Source organism: Plecotus auritus (assembly GCF_963455305.1).
Source record: "Plecotus auritus genome assembly, chromosome: 6".
NCBI lineage: Eukaryota > Metazoa > Chordata > Mammalia > Chiroptera > Vespertilionidae > Plecotus > Plecotus auritus.
In genome coordinates, this window is record NC_137773.1 from 143,336,591 (window position 1) to 143,361,332 (window position 24,742).

General features: G+C 42.7%; 1 protein-coding gene and 1 pseudogene across 7 annotated transcripts in view; one reads left to right on the forward strand and one right to left on the reverse strand.

Annotated features, from left to right (window-relative positions):
* The window catches only part of TMCC1 (transmembrane and coiled-coil domain family 1), a 165,617-nt gene that overhangs the window by 12,403 nt on the left and 128,472 nt on the right, over window positions 1–24,742 (reverse strand). For all 6 annotated transcript variants that reach the window (XM_080675590.1, XM_080675587.1, XM_080675585.1 and 3 more), the window contains one exon: window positions 15,679–16,610. In XM_080675590.1, the coding sequence (XP_080531716.1) occupies window positions 15,679–16,214 (536 nt within the window). In that variant the 5' untranslated portion in view covers window positions 16,215–16,610. The remainder of the gene's footprint in view (window positions 1–15,678; window positions 16,611–24,742) is intronic.
* Window positions 427–949, forward strand: LOC308251934 (GEL complex subunit OPTI-like; annotated as a pseudogene). The gene has a single exon. The product of its transcript is annotated as a GEL complex subunit OPTI-like (transcript).

Here is a 24,742-nt window from a genome sequence, read left to right on the forward strand (position 1 = left end):
AGAAACACTGATGAGAGAGAAACATTGATCAGCTGCCTCCTGCACACTCCCTACTGGGGATGTGCCTACAACCGAGGTACATGCCCTTGACCGGCATCGAACCTGGGACCCTTCAGTCCGCAGGCCGATGCTCTATCCACTGAGCCAAACCGATCAGGGCTATTCAGTGCTTCCTATGCAAATTCATTTCCACAACACCAAGAAGGTAGTAGAAATTATCTTCACTTTAAAGATGAGGTAAAGACCTGGTCTCGGCTGAGCGAATTGAGTCGACTGCTTGGCCAAGTGCGGGTAGCTGCAGCGCTCCCTAGCCAGACTGCGGAGCCTCCACTGCTTCCGCGAACGCTGTGACCCACGACCCCAGACCCCGCCTCCTTTTGGCTCGGCCCGCTCGCCCCAGACCCGGTCGGGGGGCGCCACGATAGGATGAGCGGCGGGAGGCGGAAGGAGGAGCCGCCTCAGCCGCAGCTGGCCAACCGGGTCCTCAAAGTCTCTGTGTGGAGCAAGGTGCTGCGAAGCGACGCGGCCTGGGAGGACAAGGATGAATTTTTAGATGTGATCTACTGGTTCCGACAGATTATCGCTGTGGTTCTAGGTGTCATTTGGGGAGTGTTACCATTGCGAGGTTTCTTGGGAATAGCAGGGTTCTGCCTGATCAATGCAGGAGTCCTGTACCTCTACTTCAGCAACTACCTACAGATAGATGAAGAAGAATATGGTGGCACATGGGAGCTCACAAAAGAAGGGTTTATGACATCTTTTGCCTTGTTCATGGTCATCTGGATTATCTTTTACACTGCATCCACTATGACTGATGGTGTACAGGCCCCACCTGCTCCCTGTCGGGTCCAAAGGACCCTCTTAGTTACAGCATGAAACATGATTATAGGGGCACCTCAGCCACATGGAACCTGGAAGACCCATGTTTCCTGGACCGAGAATCAGTGTGTTGGGCGTCAGTGTTTTCTGCAAGGGTTGTGACCTGAAACTTTTTAAAGAACCATCCACCTTTGGGAAAGCATTTCTAATTGTCCATCACCAATCATTTCTTCTTGGATACTATCATGAAACACTTGTTTGCAGATTGAAGCTGTCATTTAATTTGATGCATCTCTGGATCCGGATGAAACATTAAATTGTCTTCACTTCTCAAAAAAAAAAAATAAATAAATAAATAAAGATGAGGTAAAGTAACTTGCCCAAGGCACACAGAAATTAAGTAGGGGAGCAAGGATTTGAATCAAGGTTTATTTAACTTTATTTAAAAAAATATATATTTGTATTGATTTCAGAGAGGGAGAGGGGGAGAGAGGTAGAAACATCAATGATGAGAGAGAATCACTGATTGGCTGCCTCCTGCATGCCCCCTACTGGGGATCAAGCCCGCAACCCGGGCATGTGCCCTTGACCGGAATCAAACCCAGAACCCTTCAGTCCACAGGCCGATGCTCTATCCACTGAGCCAAACCAGCTAGGCAGGTTTATTTGACTTTAAAACCCAAGTTTTTAACCTCTACACTGTGATGCCACTTTTAAACTACTCAAGAAGCCCAGATAAGCTAACCCCTTTATAAGGAAGACATCTGAGTCAGGTCTATAGCTGATCCAAATCACACAGCTACAAAGGGAGATGGAGTGTAATACTAGTAAAAAGATCATGAATCTATAATAAAATACAAGATAATAACAAGAGTTGGCGAAGATGTGGAGAAATTCAAACCCTGATATATTGCTGGTGGAAATATAGCATGATGCAACTGCTTTGGAAAAGTCTGGCAGTTCCTCAAAAAGCTAAACTTCTGACCCAGAAATTCCACTCCAGGTATATACCAAAGAGAAATGAAAACTTATTTCCACACAAAAACTTGTACTAGTACATGAATGTTCACAGCAGCATTATTCGTAATAGCCCAAAAGTGGAAACAACCCAATGTCCACCAACTGATAAATGAGTAAATAAAACGTGGTTTATTCATAAAATGAATTATTATTTGGAAAGGAAATGAAATGAGCCCTGGCTAAGTAGTTCAGCTCTTTAGAGCATTGTCCCGATATGCCAAGGTTGCAGGTTCAATCTCTGGTCAGAATCAACCAATGAATGCATAAATAAGTGGAATAACAAATCTAAGTTTCTCTCTCTCTCTCAAAATCAATGAAAATGTATACACACACACACACACACACACACACACATATAAATGAAGAAATGAAGTAATGACACATGCTACTATATGGATGAGCCTTGAAAATACTATGCTAAGTGAAAGATGCCAATGGGAAAGGACCAAATTGTATGATTCCACATATGTAAAATGTTCAGAACAGGCAAATTTAGAGAGACAAAAAATTAATGGTTTCCAGAGGCTGGGGCAGGATTGGAAAAATTGGAGGTTGATGAAAATGTCCTAAAACTGATTATGGTGATGGTTGCATATATCTGTGAATATGCTGTGATTTGTTTACTTTAAATGGGTGAATTGTATTATTTAGGAATTATATCTCAATAAAGCTGTTAAGAAAGATTAGGGATATATGTAATATACTTTGAAATGCATTAAAAAATAAGACAGATGTGGGATGGGTAGATGGAAAGATAAGTGATAATACAGTAAAATGCAGAATCTAGGAGATAAGTGTATGGGCATTCACTGTACAATTTTTTCAAGTTTGCAATGTTCTTGAAAGTAAAAAAATTGGGGGGAAAATTATTACAGGTGTTATAGCCAGGAACACTTGTGTTTGAGTCCTGGTTCCTGCTCATAAACTGTAGAATTCAAGGGTGAAACAAGACCCACAATGGATCCAGTAGAACAGCCCCATTAATTCATTAGTAATTACCAGCATCTGTTTCCTTCTTCGAGTCATAAGAATTATATAGAAAATGATGATTTTCTGAAAGAAAAGTTATAGCTGTTATTGTGTAACTAAAATCCTCTTACACTTACACACACAGTTGTGTTTGGGTTACCTTAGTAAACACCTCCAATCTGTAGGAAACATCAGGGAGGAAACTGAGAAAGCCATAAACGTTGAGGCCTTTGCAAAGCGTGAACAAAGAAATTGGTGAAATGCCCTGGGTGTCTTGAAATGCATGTTTTCTGGGTTGCCTCAGTGCCTTAAAAACATTACTGGCCTGTCATTAAAACACTTTCCCTATTTTGTTCACCCAGGTCATGGAAGTTTGTTTTTCAACTCTTTTCACAACCTCACAAGCCTATACATTATGCTCAGCAATTCCAGTCAAACATTTTTTCAGTGCCATCAGCCTTGGAGTGGCTTATATAACAACCTACATGTGAAAAAACATGCTAACACAAAGAGCCCAGTGAAAATGATGTGGTATTATTCTGGGTGGAGTACATGTGGGGAGGAATTAGGGTTCAATCTAATCTACTTAATCACTGTAAGCATCAAAATACTAGAACCAATAATAACAAAAGCAATGATAAGTACCCTCTCTGTGCCGTTTTATGTGTAGCATCTGCTTCTGAGGAACTTAGATTCATGAGGATGTTTCTACATTAATCCTCACCTCCCTCTTCCTCAGGAGGTACCTTTAATTTATAATTAAGGAATGGGAGCCCAAGAATGATGCAGTAAATTTCCCCTGTTAATGAGGTACAGTTAGGATCTGAACTACTTGGTTCTTGCCTTTTGTTTGTAGATTTTTTCAATTGTTGCTTTTAAAAAATGTTTTTTTTTCCCTGTATTATTAATCAAATGCAAAATCTGAACAAAAGGAAGAAAATACCCTTATTCCTGTTCCCACTATTACTTCCATTATTAATATAATCTCTTTTACTTACTTTACTTGCTAATGTTTACTTCTGGTCTGAATTCTAAAATGGAGAAGCCAGATACCTAGGGAATTCATATAAAGAACACTTCTATCTTTTCATTAAATATTAACACTAAAGATTGGGGGGGGGGGAGGGAAGATCAATTGCGTACAGCCTTTCATATGTGATTTTTTTAAAATCAAGAACTCCCTGTAAGGAATTTTTATTTTAATTCCTTCATCTGATAATAATTAAAGCTATCTGGAAATAAAAAGGGGAATTTTTTTTTCAAGAAAACTTTTATTATTATTTATTTTACGCTGAATTTATTCCCGGGCCACAAGTTTCTGTTTCTTCAGTTTCTTCTGGAATATCTTTTTCTTCTGTGCAACTTACTCTTCTGCTCTTTTTCACAGTAAGACCATCTCAATATGACAGGGAGAGCTCATGGGTTAACCCACCCATGAGGTCTGTTAAGTTCTATGTCACATCTTGGGAGCTTTGTTCACCTGGATGTACTCAATGACCAGAGAATATACATCTACCAGGCGTCCTCAAACTACGGCCCGCGGGCCACATGCGGCCCGCCGAGGACATTTATCCGGCCCGCTGGGTGCTGTTGCCTGTCCTGCTTAGCAGCCGACTTGTCCCGGGCCCGCAGTGCGCATAGGAATTTGTTCATAGTTTTTTTTTAAAACTATAGTCCAGCCCTCCAACGGTCTGAGGGACAGTGAACTTGCACCCTGTTTAAAAAGTTTGAGGACCCCTGATAAGTTCAGCATTACTCTGCCTTTTAAATCATGTGCAGCAAAAATTCAGACTCTTTTTGGGCCACTGACCCTCTGTCCTGTCCCACTGTTTGGCATGGGCACACCTACCAACTCCACCATTGTAACAAGGAATGGCATACATTGCTTCCATGAAGTGACATCCTTCAAATACTTGGTGGCTTTTTGAATATGCATATACTGATGGCCTGGGCAATTTCACAAGTGTTCTTAAAGTGAACACGAGGATTTAAACCTCTCGATTTGCATGATATTGTGTTTTCTGAGTCAAATGAATAGCAAGCCATTTTCAGAAGTCACCTTTGGTCACTTTCAGGAAGACAGTGAAAAGGGGGATTTTTTATCCTACTAGCATATGATTTTGATTAGCAAGTGCTTTTCATAAGACTCAGTGTGGAACACAAAGTAGCACAAGATTAATAATCTCATTTTAATACATTTTCCTCAAAGGTCCTTTGTAAATCATTACAACTCAAAGGGAACATAGACATTTCAATATGTTTTGTTGTTGGTGAACAATTCATAAACGAATACTGATCTTGGAAAAGTGTTTCATCCACTGGATTAATCAACACAGTAGTCACCTTCCTAGATCAAAGATAAGCCAGGGCTCTTTTGGGTCAAATTCCTGAGAATGAGAAATTGGGTGAGTATACAGGTTGGGAATGCTTCACCTAATGCATCACTCTTTAGGTGTGGCTCAAAAGTTTGGAGTCATCTCTGAGAGTCAGTGGTGCTTCCATAGTTGGGAAATAGGTCACTAGGACAGGATGGCTGAAGAATCTTGTAGAGCAGGTATTTAAGAGAAACAGGAAGAACTAGGTCCCATGGCTGACACAGATAAGCAACTATGGGAGCAAACTACTGCCAGGGATCTGATGTAGCTTCTGCTAGTGTTTGACCACAATAAAGAGACATAGCTGGAGTAGGGGATATGATATGTGGTGGGAGCTTGAATATATTCTTGGCTGAATTGCAGAAAGTGGATTCTGCCTCCTTAACTTTTGTTACCTCGTTTATGTTGAAGCCTGAAAAGAGGCTGAACTAGCCTTCAGTTGAAAAAGAAGAGACTAGCCAAAGAATATATATGCATAGCCCATGAATACAAACAATGGTGTGGTGAGGGCCAGAGGGAGGGGTGGGTGAGGGCTGAGTGGGGGTAGGGAAAATGGTATATATATATCCTATATAATAAAGGGCTAATACGCAAATGGTCATCTCACCTTTGCACCCTCGTGCCCTCATGCCCTCACGCCGGAGCACCTGAGGCTGGGCCAGGGGGACTTGAGGCTGCACCCCCTGCCCTGGCGCGACCCCGCCCTGGCACAACCCCTGCCCTGGTGCCTGGGCCAGGGGACCTGAGGCCAGGCTGGGGTACCTGAGGCTGCACCCACCCCCAGGCATCGGGTGACCTGAGGCCACGCCCCCCAGTCCTGCGCCCTGCCCTGCGGGGCTTGATGCGGGTGGGGCCGGCTGGATCTGGGTCTTGTGCAATTTCGAGGTGGGTGGGGACTTGACTCTGGGTCCCACAGTGCACCCCAGACTCTGACAGGAGGGAGATTTTCATATACATTTTACTAATTTTCTTTCATCTCTGACACTTCTATTATAGAGAAAGGGCAAATAGCAATATTAAAATATTTCCTCTAATTAATTCCCTTTTAATGTGAACAAATTTCATGTACAGGGCCACTAGTACTAGTATATATATGGCTAATATGCCAAGTGTACCCTGGGGAGTTTGACCGGGAGACCGGAGTTTGATCGCTCGCTATGATGTGCGCTGACCACCAAGGGGCAGTGCAGAACAAAGGAAGGCCCTGGCCGGCAGCCAGAAGTCCCCAATCGGCCCTGATCGCCAGCCAGGCCTAGGGACCCTACCCGTGCATGAATTTTGTGCACCAGGCCTCTAGTCCTATATAATAAAAGCCTAATATGCTAAGTGTCCAACCGTTCATTCAATCGTTCAACCAGTTGCTATGATGTGCACTGACCACCAGGGGGCAGATGCTCCGACTGGTAGATTACCTTGCTGCTGAAATCTGGCCGATTGGGACTGGGCAAGATGGGCAGGACATGCTCTGGAGCCCTCCTGCGGTTCCTCCCCGGTCCCAATCGTGCACTGGTGGGGTCCCTTGGCCTGGCCTGCGCACTCTCACAATCCGGGACTCCTCGGGGGATGTCGGAGAGCCAGTTTCAGCCCGATCCCCGCAGGCCAGGCCAAGGGACCCTACTGGTGCATGAATCTGTGCACCGGGCCTCTAGTCTATATGTATTAAAGCCTAAGCAACTGGTCGACCATCCGTTAGCTATGATATGCACTGACCACCAGGGGGGCAGATGCTCAATGCAGGAGCGGAAACCACAGGCATGGAAACATGGAACAGACTGATGAATCTTAGAGGGAATGGGGGGGCCAGGTCGGGAAGGGCGGGAAAAGATTAACCAAATATTTTATATGCATACTAGAGGCCCGGTGCACAGATTCATGCACCGGTGGGCCCCTTAGCCTGGCCTGCGGGGATTGGGCTGAAACTGGCTCTCTGACATCTCCCGAGGGGTCCTGGATTGCGAGAGGGTGCAGGCCAGGCTGAGGGACCCCCACCAGTGCACGAATCTGTGTACTGAACCTCTAACCTATACTAATAAAAGTCTAGGTGGCCCTCACGCGATGCCCCCATGATGTCACAAGATGGCCGCCACAAGATGGCAGGCAGGGGAGGGCAGTTGGGGGTGAACGGGCCAGCAGGCGAGGACAGTTGGGGGCAACCGGGCCAGCAGGGGAGCGCAGTTGGGGGCAACCAGGATGGCAGGGGAGGGCCGTTGGGGGCAATTGGGCTGTCAGGAAAGGACAGTTGGGGGCGATCGGGCAAGCAGGGGAGGACATTTGGGGGTGATGAGGCAGGCAGGGGAGGGCAGTTGGGGGCGATCGGGCTGGCAGGGGAGGGCAGTTGGGGCTACCAGGCCGGCAGGGGAGGGCAGTTGGGGACAAGATCAGGCTGACAGGGAAGGGCAGTTGGGGGCCATCGGGTGGCAGGGGAGGGCAATTGGGGGTGACTGGGCTGGCAGGGGAGGGCAGTTGGGGGCGGCGATCGGGCCGGCAGGGGAGGGCCGTTGGGGGGCGATCGGGTCAGCAGGGGAGCAGGCTGGGAGGGGAGTAGTTAGGGGGCGATCAGGCTGGCAGGCAGAAGCAGATAGGGGCAATCAGGCAGGCAGGCAGGCAAGTGGTTAGGAGCCAGCAGTCCTGGATTGTGAAAGGGCTGTCTGACTGCTGGTTTAGGACATTCCCCAAGGGGTCCCAGATTGGGGAGGGTGCAGGCTGGGCTGAGGGACACCCCCCCCCCATGCACGATTTTCGTGCACCAGGCCTCTAGTCTATATATATAAAAGTAAAAGGCTAAGCGCAGGTCCCTTGGCCTGCCTGCGGGGATCGGGCTGAAACCGGCTCTCCGACATCCCCCAAGGGGTCCTGGATTGCAAGAGGGCGCAGGGCAGGCCAAGGGACACTACCAGTGCACAAATCTGTGCATTGGGCCTCTAGTAAATAAATAAATATTATTTATTTATTTATTTTTAATTTAATAAATCTTTATTCTTCAGATTATTACAACTGTTTCCCCTTTTCCCCCCCATAGCTCCCCTCCACCCGGTTCCCACCCCACCCTCTGCCTTTACCTCCCCCTCACTGTCCTCATCCATAGGTGTACGATTTTTGTCCAGTCTCTTCCTGCACCCCCCATACCCTTTCCCCCTGAGAATTATCAGTCCACTCCCTTTCTATGCCCCTAATTCTATTATATTCACCAGTGTATTTTGTTCCTCAGATTTTTAATTCACTTGATTTTTAGGTTCACTTGTTGATAGATATGTATTTATTGTTCATAATTTTTATCTTTACTTTTTTCTTCTTCATCTTCTTAAAGAATACCTTTCAGCATTTCATATAATACTGGTTTGGTGGTGATGAACTCCTTTAGCTTTTTCTTATCTGTGAAGCTCTTTATCTACCTTCCATTCTGAATGACAGCTTTGCTGGGTAGAGTAATCTTGGTTGTAGGTTCTTGCTTTTCATCATTTTGAATATTTCCTGCCACTCCCGTCTGGCCTGCATAGTTTCTGTTGAGAAATCAGCTGACAATCATATGGGTGATCCCTTGTAGGTAATTGTTTTTCTCTTGCTGCTTTTTAATATTCTTTGTCTTTTGCCCTTGGCATTTTAATTATGATGTGTCTTGGTGTGGTCCTCTTTGGATTCCTCTTGTTTGGGGTTCTGTGCGCTTCCTGGACTTGTAAGTCTATTTCTTTCACCAGGTGGGGGAAGTTTTCAGTCATTATTTCTTCAAATAGGTTTTCAGTATCTTGCTCTCTCTCTTCTTCTGGCACCCCCATAATTCTGATGTTGGTACGCTTGAAGTTGTCCCAGAGGCTTCTTACACTACAACTTTTTAAATTCTTTTTGCTTTTCCGGTTGAGTGTTTTTTGCTTGTTTTTCAAATCTTTGACTTGATTCTTGCAGTCCTCTAGTCTGCTGTTGGGTCTTTGTATAATATTTTTTATTTCAGTCAGTGTATGTTTAATTTCTAGTTGGTTCTTTTTCATATCCTTGAGGGTCTTGCTAAATTTATTGGCCTTTTCTAGGATATTCTTGAAAAGCCTTATAACCATGGTTTTGAATTCTATATCCCATCATTTGTTTTCCTCCATTGCTTTCGTTTGTGATCTGTTTCTTTGCTTCCGCATTTTCGCTGCTTCCCTGAGTTGGTAGGGTAGCTTTGTGTGCTAGGTTTCCTATATGGCCCAGAGGGTCGGCCTCCCCAGTTACCTGAGGTGGATACTCTTGGTGCACCCCTTTGTGGACTGTGTGTACAGCTTTGTTGTAGTTAAGTCTTGATTGTTGTTGGTATCACTGGGAGGAATAGACCTCCAGGCCAGTTGGCTGTGAGGATCAGCTGTGTCTATGCTGGGAGAAGTTCAGTGCTGGAGACAGCCTTATAGGATTAGACTTGCCAAATTGCAATAGCCTCTGTGCTCAGCTTGGATGGGGTGGAGTCTCAGGGCGAAGCAGACAGTCTTGGCTTCCCATCAGCCCTGCCCTTGCATGCACGCCTCCAGACCTCTGCCTTCCGCGACTCTCCTGAGTTTCCACCTGACAGTCCAGATTCCCCCTGTAAGAGCATGGGTCCCCAGGGGCTCGCCCGGAACTGGGGTTCAGTGCAGTCGGAACTAGGGTTCAGTGCAGTCAGGAGCTTCCGACTCCCTTCCACTAGGGAATGCCTGCGGCAACCTCCGCATTCAGCTTTCTCTGCGAGCACTCGCGTGCGTGTGCGTGCGCGCCTCCAGACCTGCTGCGGCTCCCTCGGTCTCCGAGTCTCCGTGTGCCTTTCTCTCTACCTGACAGTCCAGACTCCCCCTGTATGAGCCTGGGTCCACGGGGTTTCGCCCGGAACTGGGGTTCAGTGCAGTCGGAACTGGGGTTCAGTGCAGTCGGGGGCTTCCTTTCCCCTCCCGCCAGAGAAAGTCAAGCCAGGCACTCAGTCGCCCTTCCTCTCTGCACGCGTCTTCATACCTCAGCCCTTTGCCCCTCCTCTGATTCACCGTGACCTTTCCTCTTTCCTTCTAGTTGTAGAATTTCCACTCAGCCAGCCTTCCTGTGGTTCTGAATGATGTCCGTTCTTTTAGCTGTAGTTTTGAAATTGTTGTGCGAGGCAGCAGTTTAGGTTCTTACCTATGCCGCCATCTTGGTTTCCACTCAATAAATAAATTTTAGAAAAAGGTAAGGAAAAAGTACAGAACCAGTCCCCATGGACTATTAGCCCCGCACACTTTTAGGGCAGTACATTTGTCTTATAGACAAGAGACAGCAGATGCCTAAAGTATATAGGGAATAAATAAAAGCTAGAAGGGCTTTCTGGGTAATTCAGACTTGGTAATAACAGTTTTCTAACTTCCTGGTACACCCCAGATCATATCTCATTTAATAATCTCAACAACATGTATAATAGATATCATCATCTTGTTTTTATAGAGGAAACTGAGGCTTAGATGAGTTAAATAAGGTCCTCCTCCAACCTCAATTTATTAATGAATTTATCTCCTCTCCCTTTCTTTCCTACTCTAAACTTCCTTCCCATTTTTCCTCCATTACCTTTTCAGTGGCTAAACTGGGAGGAGCTCATCTGTAAATTTCTTTTATGAAAGGTCTTATCCTTCCTAAGAGAATCTCCCAGTTGGGCTTTTTTTCTCTTAGAAACAAAGAGCTAATTGGATCCAATATTCTCAGTTTCTATTTCAAACTTGTTGGCCACGTATCTTCTGGAGATTCTCTGATCAATTTACTAGATGACAAACGGGACTAAAACCTGGAATAAAGGGGCTAATATAGTTATATCTGTCTTATGTCCAGTGATAATTACTTTATTTTAAGTAAAATTATATTTAAACAACAATTTGTTTAGTTAGAACTTCAATGGCCTGTACCTAATTGGGTTAGCCTAGTTACTGACTGTTCTACTGCAAGTGATGACTGCTAATGGTGACTGCCTCCTTCTGTATTTTTGTTCTTATGACTCAGTGCAATTTAAAATATCTCTGGGCTTAATACAATTTCAGAAGCCAATTTCTAAAGCACAATAATCCCCTTAAAATAGAAGCTTTCATCAACATCCCTGCCCTACATGATATTGCTTTATACAGGCAGTAGATGAGTAGGATTCTGGGCCAGATCCCCTAGGGAAAAAACTACAAAAGGAACCTGTAAAACTGTCTGTAAGTTGTTTTCCTAGTTCACTCCTGTTTTCAACGCATTTTGCCACAGCTGAATTTTTTCCTATAGTAACTCATTAATATATTATACTCACTAAAAAAATAGGACTGGTCCTCCAGTTTTTAAACAGCAAATTAAATATAAGTTAAACCATTTTACTGTGTGACCTGGCAAAAGTCACTTTATCTTTCTAGGCCTCACTGTACTCATGTATAGAACAAGATTAAACTAAATATCTAAGGGCTCCATTTATCTCCGAAGTACTAAGTGAATACTCCATTGCTACTAACAGATCTACAATAATACTTAAATGGGATGAAAAGACTACTAGCAAGACAAGAAGAATCTGAGGTCAATACAGATCCCATCACTAAAAACCTGTCTAAACCTTGTCTCCTTCCTTTCCAAAAGTAGATAATCTCACTCATATCTGAGTGCCCAATACAAAGCTCAAAGTCTAAACTTCTAGTCAAAAGTTGGAGTGAAGTTTAGATCCAAGCTCTGCTACAATGGCTTCCAGGACTAAGTGCATGTGGTGGCTAAAGTACTATTCAATCATGGCACAATTACATGGTTGGAGGGAGGGAGGGAGGGAGGGAGGGGGAGAGGGAGAGAGGGAGAGAAGGAGGGAGGGAGGGAGAGAGAGAGAGGGAGGGAGAGAGAGAGAGACAGACACAGAGACAGAGACAGAGACAGACACAGTACAGACTCCTTGATGCTTCTGATTTTTCCGAAGTAGATGATCTTGAGCAAAAACCCTGATTTGGCACTAGTCACTGAGGTAGAGAGCAATGGGAAGCACATTAAGTAACACTGAAAAGGAACTCAGAAAAGGGGAAATAAGGATGGGAATGAGGGTTTCTTAATACATTCCTCTAGTACAGTGGTCGGCAAACCACGGCTCGCAAGCCACGTGCGGCTCGTGAGCCGCAGTTTGCCGCTCTGTTGACTAATGAGTTTGCCGACCACTGTACCTCTTTGCATACAATATGCCACAATTGCCTACTCCTCACAGCTTCCAACTACACGGTAACATTTAGTCTAGTTCAGTGGTCGGCAAACTCATTAGTCAACAGAGCGGCAAACAGCCGTTTGCCGCTCGCGAGCCGCCGTTTGCTGACCACTGCTCTAGTACATATCCTACACTGTTGTATTAGTTTGAGAAAACTTTCCAGAGCTTTATGCATTTACAGAATTTTCCAAAATATGTTAAAAATAGTGACTCGACCTTTAGTAAAACCTGGGAAAGGTCCAATACCCATTGCCAATGAAGTCCAAGTTTCTTAGAGCTAGACTATAAAAGCAGTCTTTTAATTATAGAGGTTTTAGGTTTAAGCTTGGAAAACAAAACAAAAGAACTGGCCTGATGTGGAAAAACACTGGCTTTGGAATCAGATAAAACTGGGTTTGATTCCTGGCTTTACCACTTACCAAGTGACCTATCTTTGGCAAATTTTAAAACCCCACTGGGGCCAATTTTCTTATTTGTAAAATAAGGATAATACAATTCACCTGCATGGCTATTGTGAGGATTAGCAAATATATGTAAAGCACCTAGCATTATGCGTATCACAGGAGTTTAGCAAATGCTATCAGTGATAATGTCCTCCTCTCCCATCACTTAAAATAATAAGCAGCAATTCTGTGTATGACCTTCCTCCTGTCAACTGTGATAATCTATAATAATAAAAGCATAATATGCTAATTAGACCTGACGTCCTTCCAGATGACCTTCCGGACGAAGCTGGGGCTGCGAGGAAAGCCTGGGTCCTGAGTGCCTGCCAGTGGCCGGAGGGAAGCCCGGGTCCTGGGTGCCAGAGAGAAGCCGGTGCCAGCAGCCAGGGGATTAAAGGCCTACTCTTGCACGAATTTTGTACACCCGGCCTCTAGTCCTATATAATAAAAGGCCAATATGCAAATTGACCAAATGGCAGAACCAGTTGCTATGACTTGCACTGACCACCAGGGGGCAGATGCTCTATGCAGGAGCTTCCCCCTGGTGGTCAGTGTGCTCGCACAGGGGGAGCGCCACTCAGCCAGAAGCTGGGCTCACAGCTGGTGAGCGCAGCGGTAGCACTAAGGATGTCCAACTGACAGCTTAGGGGAGTGGGTCTAAGCCATCAGTTGGACATCCCCTGAGTGCTCCTGGACTGCGAGAGGGTGCTGGCTGGATTGAGGGTCCCCCCAGGTGCACGAATTTCATGCACCAGGCCTCTAGTTAGTAAAATAAACAGAAGCATTGAAAACCAGAAATGCATCTAGAGCAGCCATGTACGCATTAATTGGTTCTTGGTTAGAAAAGTGTTCCTTGAGTTCATCCCTAGGCTACTTCCTTCCCAGACAAAAAGACAAGCCTGCAGGAGTCTCTCTCTTCTAATTTCTATTTCTACTCTCCCAGAGGCTTAGCTTTTTGTCTAGGAAAGAGGTAGACTGGGTATGGAGCTAAAGTTCTGTCCTGTCTCTGAATTATTTTAAATGTATACATAGGTGGGTCTTGGGAGATCTGTTTTCCTCTCTGATTTTCTCACATTGGCCTACATCTGACTGGAAGACGTAACAACTCTATATGAATTTTTAAACACTGGAAGAATTTAAAAACTGGAATGTTTTGCTATCCATTTAAAATAAAAGGGTCAAAGCAGGCAGTTGGTTTTTTGAGCAACTAACTATGGAACACCCAGGTCTCCATGGTTCAAAGGGGTATATTTTAATAGCAGCAGTAGCAGCTGCTACTTAACATCAACAAAGTACTTACTGGGCCACGCACCAAGCTATGTGCTTTGCATAAATTATTTCATTTAAATGTCACAGTAACCTTATGAAGGACTATTATTTTTCCCATGTTAGAGATGTGGAAACTAGAACTTAGGAACGTTAAGAAACTTGCCCAATTTTCAAGAGTAGAACAAGAATTTGAATGTAAGACTTAAATATAATATGGTACAAAGGACCAGGTGTTTTATTTTTAGTCTACTTGAATATTTGTTAGATTGCTCATTGCTTTAGATATTGCCTTCTAAGTATATTAAAGAATATATAAAACAATGAATTAAGAATGGTAATGTATTTGCTTTTAGAACTTCCTTTCTCTTTCCCACACTCCCTTCCCCTCCCTTCCCCTCCCCTCCCCTCCCCTTTCCTTTTCTCACAAAGTCTTAAGTTTGAATTAAAGGATGGAAGAGTGAAGATAATAGACAGGACTGAATTACTGACAAGCGTTTTCACCATGTGAAAGAGTTTGCTGCTGCAACTCTTCACTCATCTTACTGATTCACATGAATAATTTATTCAGGCCCTGAGGTTATCTCATAAAAGCAAACTTAAAAAAAAAAATCACTTAAAAAAAAAGAGGTGAAAGGAACCTTAAAAGATTGCCTGTTCAACCCTTGATATAGTAGAATTACTGAGGATTCCTTCTCATTAGAAACTGGAACAAAACCAGAACAAACATCTTTCAAGGCCTAACCAAACCTGTGGCTCCCATGAGATTAGCTCTTAATCTGTATCAGTGAGGTGGTTTGTCTCTGGTTGACAAACTTTGGATCTGATTAAGTACTACATGGTGGACATTATTTTCTATCTGCATGTGATGGAAACAAGAGGAAAAGACACACAATTTGAAGATCAACTAAGAATGGTCTAATATGAATATAGAGTGTAATATGAAACAAAAAAAGCTATTAGCTTCTACCTTTAGCACAGATTATAACTCAAAGCATTTAGTCCTTTGAGAATTCTCTAACTATTGCAGAACCATTTCACATGTTTAAGTTCATCCCCATTCAAATGTTTGCCAATTCATAGTAAAGGTAACAGACATGCTTATCTGGATTTATTTCCAATCTAATCTTTCTACACCAACTGCCTAGATAAATGTGCTTAAGCCCCAATAGCTACAGGTTCATTACATTTTGGACGGGCTACGTCTTTGATTTATACAGAGTTGGGGGTTATAACAAATCTTTTGAATTCAATGTAGTATAGATACAGGCTGCAATGACTTGTGATTCTGTAATTATAAATAAATAGGTGAAATGCCTCTGAAACCTTGGGCTTCATTTGAAAGTGTTAAACTAGAATGAAAGACTGGAGAGCTACAGTAATCATCACCTCTCAACTACAATGCTTCACTGGTGTGTAACCTTGGGAGTTATTTAATTTTGCTGTGTCTGTCATTTGCATTCTATGACAGGAACTCATGCAGACATCCTATTACATATCTGAAGTGCTCTGGACATTCCAGAGAAAGATACTCTACTAAAGATCTTTAAAAGCCAGCCCCACCCACAATAGCCAAAGAAGGAACCCCAAAATAAGTAATTTCGGATTTTAATTCCATATAACTTACCTATATCGCTCTTCCTGCAAGGCCTGCATTATTAATGAATAGTCCCTCTGATAATGTTCCTTGAGGGTCTCAAAGGATTCCTCTAGCCTGGCCTGGGTTTCTCGGATCTCCTGGATCTCATGTAATAGTGCATCAAATCCTGAGCTCTGCATGTCCAGAGTGTTTGTTTTGGAGCTAGATGCTCCTATAGCGATGCCTCCAGTGGTGCTGTTGGCTCCTACTGAGCCTGAAGTGGCACTAGAACAATCTTCTTCACTACCATATTTTGGGCTCGACTGAAAGTTTGAAATCACTCCCAAAGCCTTCCCATCATCCACCTGCCCTTCTTCTAAAGAGTCCTTCAAGTTAGGGATGTTGTCTGCACTGCCAAATTTATTCCGAATTAATGAAGCGATCTCTCTGGGCTTTGACACCACTGCCCCTGCTGCTGAATGAGTTGCCTGGGAGAAGCTGGAAAGTCCACCTTTGACACTATCTACCACACCTTCACTGAAGCCAGTAACCTTCGCTCCCACATCTTTCAAACCCTGGTGCATGTCCCTGAAGACATCCTTTGGCTGCCGGGGGATCCCATTCTGCTCCACTTCTCGGAGCTTCCTGTGGTAGTGCTCAAGCTTCTTTTGTAGCTGGAGGATGGTTTGGGCAGATTTCTGGTTCTTCTTCTCAAATACCTGCTTGATGCGGGCAGCCTGCTGCTTATCTGCGCTGTTGGCAAGCTTCAAATACTCAGCAACGTTGTCATCCCGGGCTGTTTGTGCAATCTTGATTTGTTCTGTGAGCTTCAGGATCTTCTGCTGCAGGTGAGCGATTGCAGCCTTTGTACGCTGAGGGTCTGGTGTTCCATCCACAGAGTCTGTGTGGATGCTGCCATCAGTGCTGGAGGCCACTGCACTGGAAGTCTGGGCGAGGCTGCTTACTTCCAACCGCTCGATCTAGCATCAAAGCAAAAAGTGGATGTTAAAAGGAGCCCCAAAGAAGACTGCTTTTCCAGAATCAACAGGACAATCCAGTATACTTTGCTTTAAGCAAAACAGATAAATGAAAAAAGATTTACACAAGATGTAAACTGGGGTATTATTCCTTTGTTAGAGGATTTAGTACTGTATATCTTTATTTTTTTTTGTACAGTATATCTTGAAATAACAAAGCTCCTTAGTGGGTTTAAAGCATAAGTTAATTTACATTCTTCACACATACTTTTGTTTACAAGCATATCTATGTAAAACAAGGTACATCTGCATTTCAATTTAATTATATAAAAATCATTTTAGTATTCAGACATCACTGTAATTCCAACCCATGTTCTAAGATTACGGTCATCTGAAAATGTTGGTGAGAACAAGTATTTTACTGGCTAGATATAAAAATCCAATTTTTATCACAGTATTTTTTTTTTAATTTTTATTTTTTGGTCCAAATCATGTCATGGGCAATGGAATCATTCTTTCCATTCTAATAGAAACACTTATTGGTAGCTGGATACAGGTGCAGGTAAGATTGAGAAGATACTGCTGAAAGTGGTAAGGATGAATGTGTACACTCTTGAGAGTTAAAATTCCAAGACACAAGCAACTGTGATAAACTTGGGCAACATTATGTGAACATTAGAGACAGAGACAGTAAGGTAAGTAATTTAAAAAGTCAGTGACTAAGTTCAGACCTTTTGGAGGCCAAATTCTATGAGTTCGAACCAGGAAACAATTTTTATTAGGCAACAGACTCCAAAACACACACACAATGACTATCCTTTCATACAGGTAAGCAACCATTAAAAAGAGTTGAAGAAAAAGACATGCTGCTCAGATCTGAAACCTTAAACTATTATACTTCAAAACTGTTAGCCAAAGCAGGGGATAGGTTAGTTTATCTAACTCAGGAGAAAAGTCTTTTAAGAAGGTGCCATTGGATATAGCTTGTGGTAGTGAATTAGAGTAGGGCCTATGCAGAAAGGTTTTAGGAACTGTTTTCTATTGAACAATAACAGAAATACATAATTAAATAAATACTCCAGGTAATAAAAATTCCCAGTAAGCATGTCAAATTACAAATTTACCATCTTGGAGACTTGAGAGCACACCCTTTTCCTTGCTTCCCATCCCTAATCTGTCATCATCAGCAATTTGCTAGGAAGAACTGTATATAGGTTACTCTCATATTAAAAAAGGTTGAATTACATTTTTGTAATGACAATAATATACCAATTCTGAAATGTTCATAAAATGCTAATAATTAACTTGCCAGTCCAGACATGCATTCTTTTTTTTTTCATCTTGGTTGTATCTCCTGTTTGCCTTCTGAACAGAATTTATGCTGATCTCTAACTCTAAAACACGCTGAGTTCATTAATGAATTCAATATATTACTGTTGATGTAAGACAATATTATTTTCTTTCTAGATGAACACAAAAGAAATATTGTGCCTTTAAATAAAATCAAAAGATAATTTAAAACCAAAATGAATAATAAAATGACATTATACTCCACTAATAAAAAAACACACCATCCAGAATAGTTAAGGGCTAGTGCAATAACTTTTTTTTTTTCTTTTTATTTCTTCTTCTCTCTCTCTCTTTTTTTTTTTTACAATAACTGTTTTGTATCGCTTCCTCCATCTGCCCTATTCATCTTTTAGGTACATGCTAACTAGCAGTGAAAAGACCAGAGGAAGGCAGCAGAAGGGAGGATGATGAGCCAAAGTTCCAGATAATCAAGTTGCCAAGAGTTTCAACTCTTCAGTGCTTTAGGTTCACTCTCTTAGGTTGTACAGGGTTCCCAGTGTGATTTTCTTTCTGAATGGGATTTCAGATCCCATAATTACAGTATGTAATATTGATACCAATGTAATTAACTAGTTATTAATAACTAGAGGCCCGGTGCACTGGGGGTAGAGGGGGTTCCCTTGGCACGGCCTGCACCCTCTCCCAGCCCGGGACCGCTCTGTGGACATCCCTCGAGGGGTCTTTAGCACTGCCACAGAGCCGTGTGCCCGGCTTAGTGCTTAGGGGTGGGTCCTTAGTGCTCGCCAGTCGTGAGCCCGGCTCCCTGTGGGAGCACACTGACCACCAGGAGGCAGTGCCTGTGTTGAGTGTCTCCCCCGGGTGGTCAGTGTGCATCATAGCGACCAGTCGTTCTGCTGTTCTGTCGATTTGCATATTAGCCTTTTATTAGATAGGATAGGAAAAGAGTAAAGGGAAGGCCATGTATTATAGGCATGTTCCCCACAAAACACTGGGGGAAGGGGATTGGACAAAGGGAAGATAGTAGCATGCCCAGTAAAGTTGGGATGACATAGGGAAGATACTTGACTGTCAATCATATCTGGGGACAGAGATAGTTGCCCAGAATAGGGGTGGCAACTTCAAGCAAAATTTGGATACTTAATTTCCTGAACAAAGAAACTTGCTCTCTTGTGCTCTTGGCTCCTTGGGACTCCTGTGACTCTGGGCTCATGGGGCTCTTTTGTTCCTGCTCCCCTGCATTCCCCCACATGGTCCATGGCCATGTGGACCCCATACACAATGGACTAATAGACTCAGTTAGCCTGGCTCCAACATGGAAAGGAAACTCTAGACACTGGCTTTGCTTCTAGCTTTACTGAAACCCCAGCTATACTTCTTCTATGACTGAACTAAGAGAAATGGGACTTTGGAAACCAAGGGGTATAATTCCAAGGAAATAAAGCTTTCTATCATATCTCACCCTCTCATGAGGGCCTCCGGAAATGTTTATTCCAGCGGTACCCCAAGAACCCCACTTCCACTGATAAAAGATAATATGACCCTGACTATGTACTTATGTTTAATAGCTCAAAATCTACAAAAATATAAAAGGGAAGCAAATACGAAATATAATTTGATCCAACTACCAGCGTACGTATGGTTTAGTTTTCTTAGGTTGTTATTCATTTGAATATCAACTTATATGTAATCTGTTGTCTAAAGAAATACAGATATGGAAATCAAGTTAACTATTACTCTGGGAGGATAAAAATTAACTATACTGGTGAAAAGATGGCTTTGAGATTAGAATCTTTCTTTTTTATATATATATATTTTATTGATTTTTTACAGAGAGGAAGGGAGAGGGATAGAGAGCTAGAAACATTGATGAGAGAGAAACATGGATCAGCTGCCTCCTGCACACCCCCCACTGGGTACATGCCCTTGACCGGAACTGAACCTGGGACCCTTCAGTCCACAGGCTGACCCTCTATCCACTGAGCAAAACCGGTTAGGGCAAGAGATTAGAAACTTTAGAACTGGAAAAAAAACCCAAAAAACAAACAAAAAAAAACCGAACAAACTTTTAATACAATTATTTACAAATGATCAGTTGAGATGTGAGTTGTTTTCTCTACACAATAATTAAAGAAATAAACCAGGCTTTAATCTGACTTCTTTCCTACCTGGGCTATGTCCTTCCAGTGCATGGCTCCCCTGCAAGAGCTCAGCTGACAGAACCCAGTCCTCAGCTTCCAGAGAAAACTAACCCACAGCTTCAGCAGGAAGAGAGTTTTAACACCTGAAACCATGAGTCACTGGATTACTCACTAACTACTCCCAATTGTGGCAGGCACTATCCTCAAAAAAGGAAGGAGAGAGAGAAAAGAGAAATTGGAAGCAGAAGGGAGTGGAGGGGAGAACAGAGGACAGAGGGGCAGGAGTGGAGGAGGAAAGAGGAAGATATACTGAACTGTAGAATTATAGGTCAGCTGTGAACGAAGCCCTTAGAGATACAAATACTTAGCACTGGAAGTGCCTGACTTAGCCATGAGTTATGAAGACACCAAGTGAAAAGTGATTCTTTTTTCCAACAGCCTTTGCTAGCATATTAGGTTATCCATATTGTGGGGGCTAAGCTAAAAAAAAATAATTTTCCTCCCACCTAAGTTCTAGCTGGGCTAATAATAAAATTAACAGAGACAGATTAAGAGGAGAAAAAAGTTCAAGATTTATTATTACTGTGGATGAAAGGGGCCACATGCTAACCTGACAAGCTCAGGGGAGGCCTGCATGGCAGTCTTGCAAACTCAAAGACCTAAAATAACCACAAAGGATGGTCTGAAAATTAAATATTTAACTACAAACAGGTTATAGTGGGTAGTCATGTCCTAGGCCAGTATTTTCCCTGACAAAGATCAACTTAGATCTTTACTGAGCCCATTTGTCTTTTTGCCTCTAAGATAACATAACCTGCGAAATGTCTGGGTAACTTGTAACTTCCCTTCTCCCCACCCCCACCCCCACCCCTCAGGGAACAACAAACGGCACCAGGACGTTCCCTCATTGTTACTGTTATCAACAGTTCATTATGTTAAACTATCCTCTATCCATCTATGTAAAAGAAGCACATGTCCATCATTTCACTTTTTATCCTATCCCAGAGGTTTCCCCGCTTTGCTTTATCCCACCTCCTTAATCTATCACCAATGGATTTCATGTTACCCCCTACATCCCTTTCTGTTGATTGCAATGTATAAATACAGATGTAACCCGCCATTCTCCGGAGCATTATCTCAATTCATTGAGGTTCTGCTTCCCGGCATATGTCCACAGTTTGGTTCAAATAAATTCACAAAAATTCTTCACAGGTTTCAATGTTTTTTTACGTTAACATTTATATCAGGGGTGTCATAATAATGAGTCCGGAAACAAACTAGGCTGTAGGGACTTACACACTATATGGCCAAAGGAGAAAAGGGGGCATGGGTCTGGGATTTTGAAGAGGAGATAGGCAATTCACAGGTAGCTGAGAAAGAGTGAAACACTCTCCTGGCCAAATTCCTGCTAGGCAACCCAGAAACAATGGGATTTAGGAGAGTCTAGCGACTCTAGCTAATAGTCTCCTGCTTGGATTCTTCCTATCTACCAAACTTAATTCAGATAGGCTATTCTGAATATCCTTAAGGTGAATATGCTAAGATTCCCTTCCTAAAGCAGGTTTTTCCATCTGGATTCATTATATCAACTGTAAAATGCATCAACTGTAAAATGAATGGGGATAATATTAATGCCCATTTCAGAAAACTGCTGTGTGGATAAAATGAGTCAATAAATACAACAGTGCTCAAAACAGTACCAGGCACAGAGTAACTGCTATTACTGGCTATTACTTTTATATCATTTAATTGGTTCTTTAAAAAAATTCAAATATTAAAAGATTCCAGAATATACTTCTGTGGATGAAAGGGGCCACATGCTAACCTGACAAGCTCAGGGAAGGCTGCATGGCAGTCCTGCAAACTCAGAGACCTAAAGTAACCACAAAGGATGGTCTGAAATTAAACTTTAACTAAAAGCCGTTATGGTGGGTAGTTACATCCTAGGCTGGTATCTTCACTGACAAGGTCAACCTTTACCTTAACTGAGCCTATCTGTCTTTTTGCATCTGTAATAACATATCCTTTGAAATGTCTGAGTAACTTGTAACTTCCCTTTTTCTGGACCCCTTGGGGCACAACCTAAAGTGCTGGGCGACAGATACCACAAATTTCATTATCATGTTAATTGTTCCTGCACCCACCTAAGTATGTGTCTATCATTTTACTTTTTATCCAATCCCAGGGGTTTCCCTGCTTTGCTTTCTCCCGCCTTTCTAGTCTATCACCAATGGATTTCATGTAACCCACCTAGGTCCCTTCCTTTGATTGCAATGTATAAATACAGATGTAACCTGCCATTCTCCAGAGCATTATCTCAATTCATTGAGGTTCTGCTTCCTGGCAATTGTTGACAGATTGGCTCAAATAAACTCACAAAAATTCTTTACAGGTTTTAATGGTTTTTTATGTTAACACTTTGTAAGGTTCGAGGCGCAGGAAACGGGAGTCGGAAACCAAGATATATTAAAAGGAGGTTTATTCCATAGTAATGAGCGAGATTCCTTACGGAGGAGGTAGAGAAACCAGGAAAACGGGGACAGGAGGAGAAGGAGGGACCCAACCCGATGCCTCCTGCAGTTCAGAAGAGACAGCAACACGTGCGTGGGTGGAGAGTCCTTTTAAAGGGAAGGAACAGGAAGGGGTTGGGCCCAGGACGGAACGGGAAGGGGTGGGCCCCAGGGCACTCAGCACGCGCTGATTGGTGGTTCAATGTCTCGGCGGCAGGCGCCGGTAACGTCATAACTCCGCCCACCAGTTGGAAGGAGGGAGGATCTTACACACTTCCTTCCTAAATCTTTTACATTTCAGGCACAGACAAGGGATATACAGAGTGGCCAGATTATTATAATCTCTGAATGTATAATAATCTGGCCACTCAGTCTCTAATATATATATATATTAGAGGCCCAGTGCATGAATTTGTGCATGGGTAGAGTCCAGCCAGCCTGGCCAGGGGGAGGGGACATGGGCAGTTGGCCGGCCTGCCTGCTGGTTGAACTCCTGGTCAACGGGACAATTTGCATATTAGTCTTTTATTATATAGGATATACACCGAGTGGCCAGATTATTATGCATTCAGAGATCATAATAATCTGGCCACTCAGTGTATATGTAGAGAGTCTAAACAAAAGGAATAATGCAATTCAACACTACAGTAAAATAATAATAGTCACATTTCTGAATAGTTGGTCTTATGGCTAGGCACCTGGTTAGCTTATCTTCCAGTCCTCACAACACAAAAAAGTAGAATTTTTATCACTAATTTACTGATGAACTGACTTTGAGGTGCCTCCTACTACCTTACCACAAGGCAGTTTGACAACAGCAATAGCAGTATCACCTACTCAATAGGGCTGCCCTGATATCCTGAGGGCCTACAGATCTGATCATATCCATCAAAGTAGCAAGTCAAAGACATTTATGGCTGAGGTTAGAATTAATTTGTATAGAAAAAAACCTAGGGCCCTAACCGGTTTGGCTCAGTGGATAGAGGGTTGACCTGCGGACTGAAGGGTCCCAGGTTCGATTCCGGTCAAAGGCATGTACCTTGGTTGCGGGCACATCCCCAGTAGAGGGTGTGCAGGAGGCAGCTGACAGATGTTTCTAATCTCTATCCCTCTCCCTTCCTCTCTGTAAAAAATCAATTAAAAAAAAAAATCTAGGACCAAAATTCAGTCAGTTAAATATATTTTGAAAAAACATATTATATATAGACTACTTATAAGCTAGGCAATATGCTACAAAGCTATGATTCATATCTAATTGTTGCTATAACAAGCAGACATTACTGCTTTGTTTGCCGTTTGTCTCTTACTATTAAGAATTCATTTGCAAGGCTTAAATTATCTATTAATTGATCTAAATGAATTATCAGAAAACAGCCCAAAGTAACATTTAAACAGACACCTCAAAACACCAATTAATCAGGGGCAGAGTAGAGCCATCTAGGACAGAGTATTAGATAAGCTTTATAATGGCTTATAATTTTCATTTGCAAACATATTAAAAATCTATCTATTTTCTCTAAGTGAATGAAAGTGTCAGAACATGGCAACACCTGGCTTTGAGAACAATCATGTTAAAGGCAATATTGTGCAAAAAGCAAGGACAAGGGCAAAAGGACCTAAGCTCAAATCTGGCTTCATGCCTCCTCATTAGCTGTATGTCTTTGGGCTACCTACTTGTGCTCTTTGAGTCTAAGTTTCCTCATCTACACAATGGAGTTAATATTGTCTCATGAGATTATCTGAAAATATGTAAAATGTGTGTTAAATCAGATCATGCCTGCCAAACATGGTAAGCATTCAAGATGTTATCTTTTTCTATTCCTTACCTAGTTCATTATTCAAAATCCAAATTTTTAACTAGAATAGATTCAGAAATCTCTGACTTGACATTACTATCTTCAAAAGATGACAGCCCCTACCTTAATATGCCAAAGTCATCTTATCTATGCTTTATAGAGTATTAGCTCTCTTTCAGGAAATTTCATATTCTGCACACTAAATAATCTACATCATTTCTGAGAAAATTAAGGCGACATTTTTAGAGTAAAAGAAGGGGCTGGAGAGAGTGGAAATCTTCGTAAGTAATCTGAAAACAAATAGAAACTTAACTAAAAGTGGATCTTTTCCAGGGCCTATTTCATAGAATGGGCGATGTAAACTGATGCTGCAGACCCAG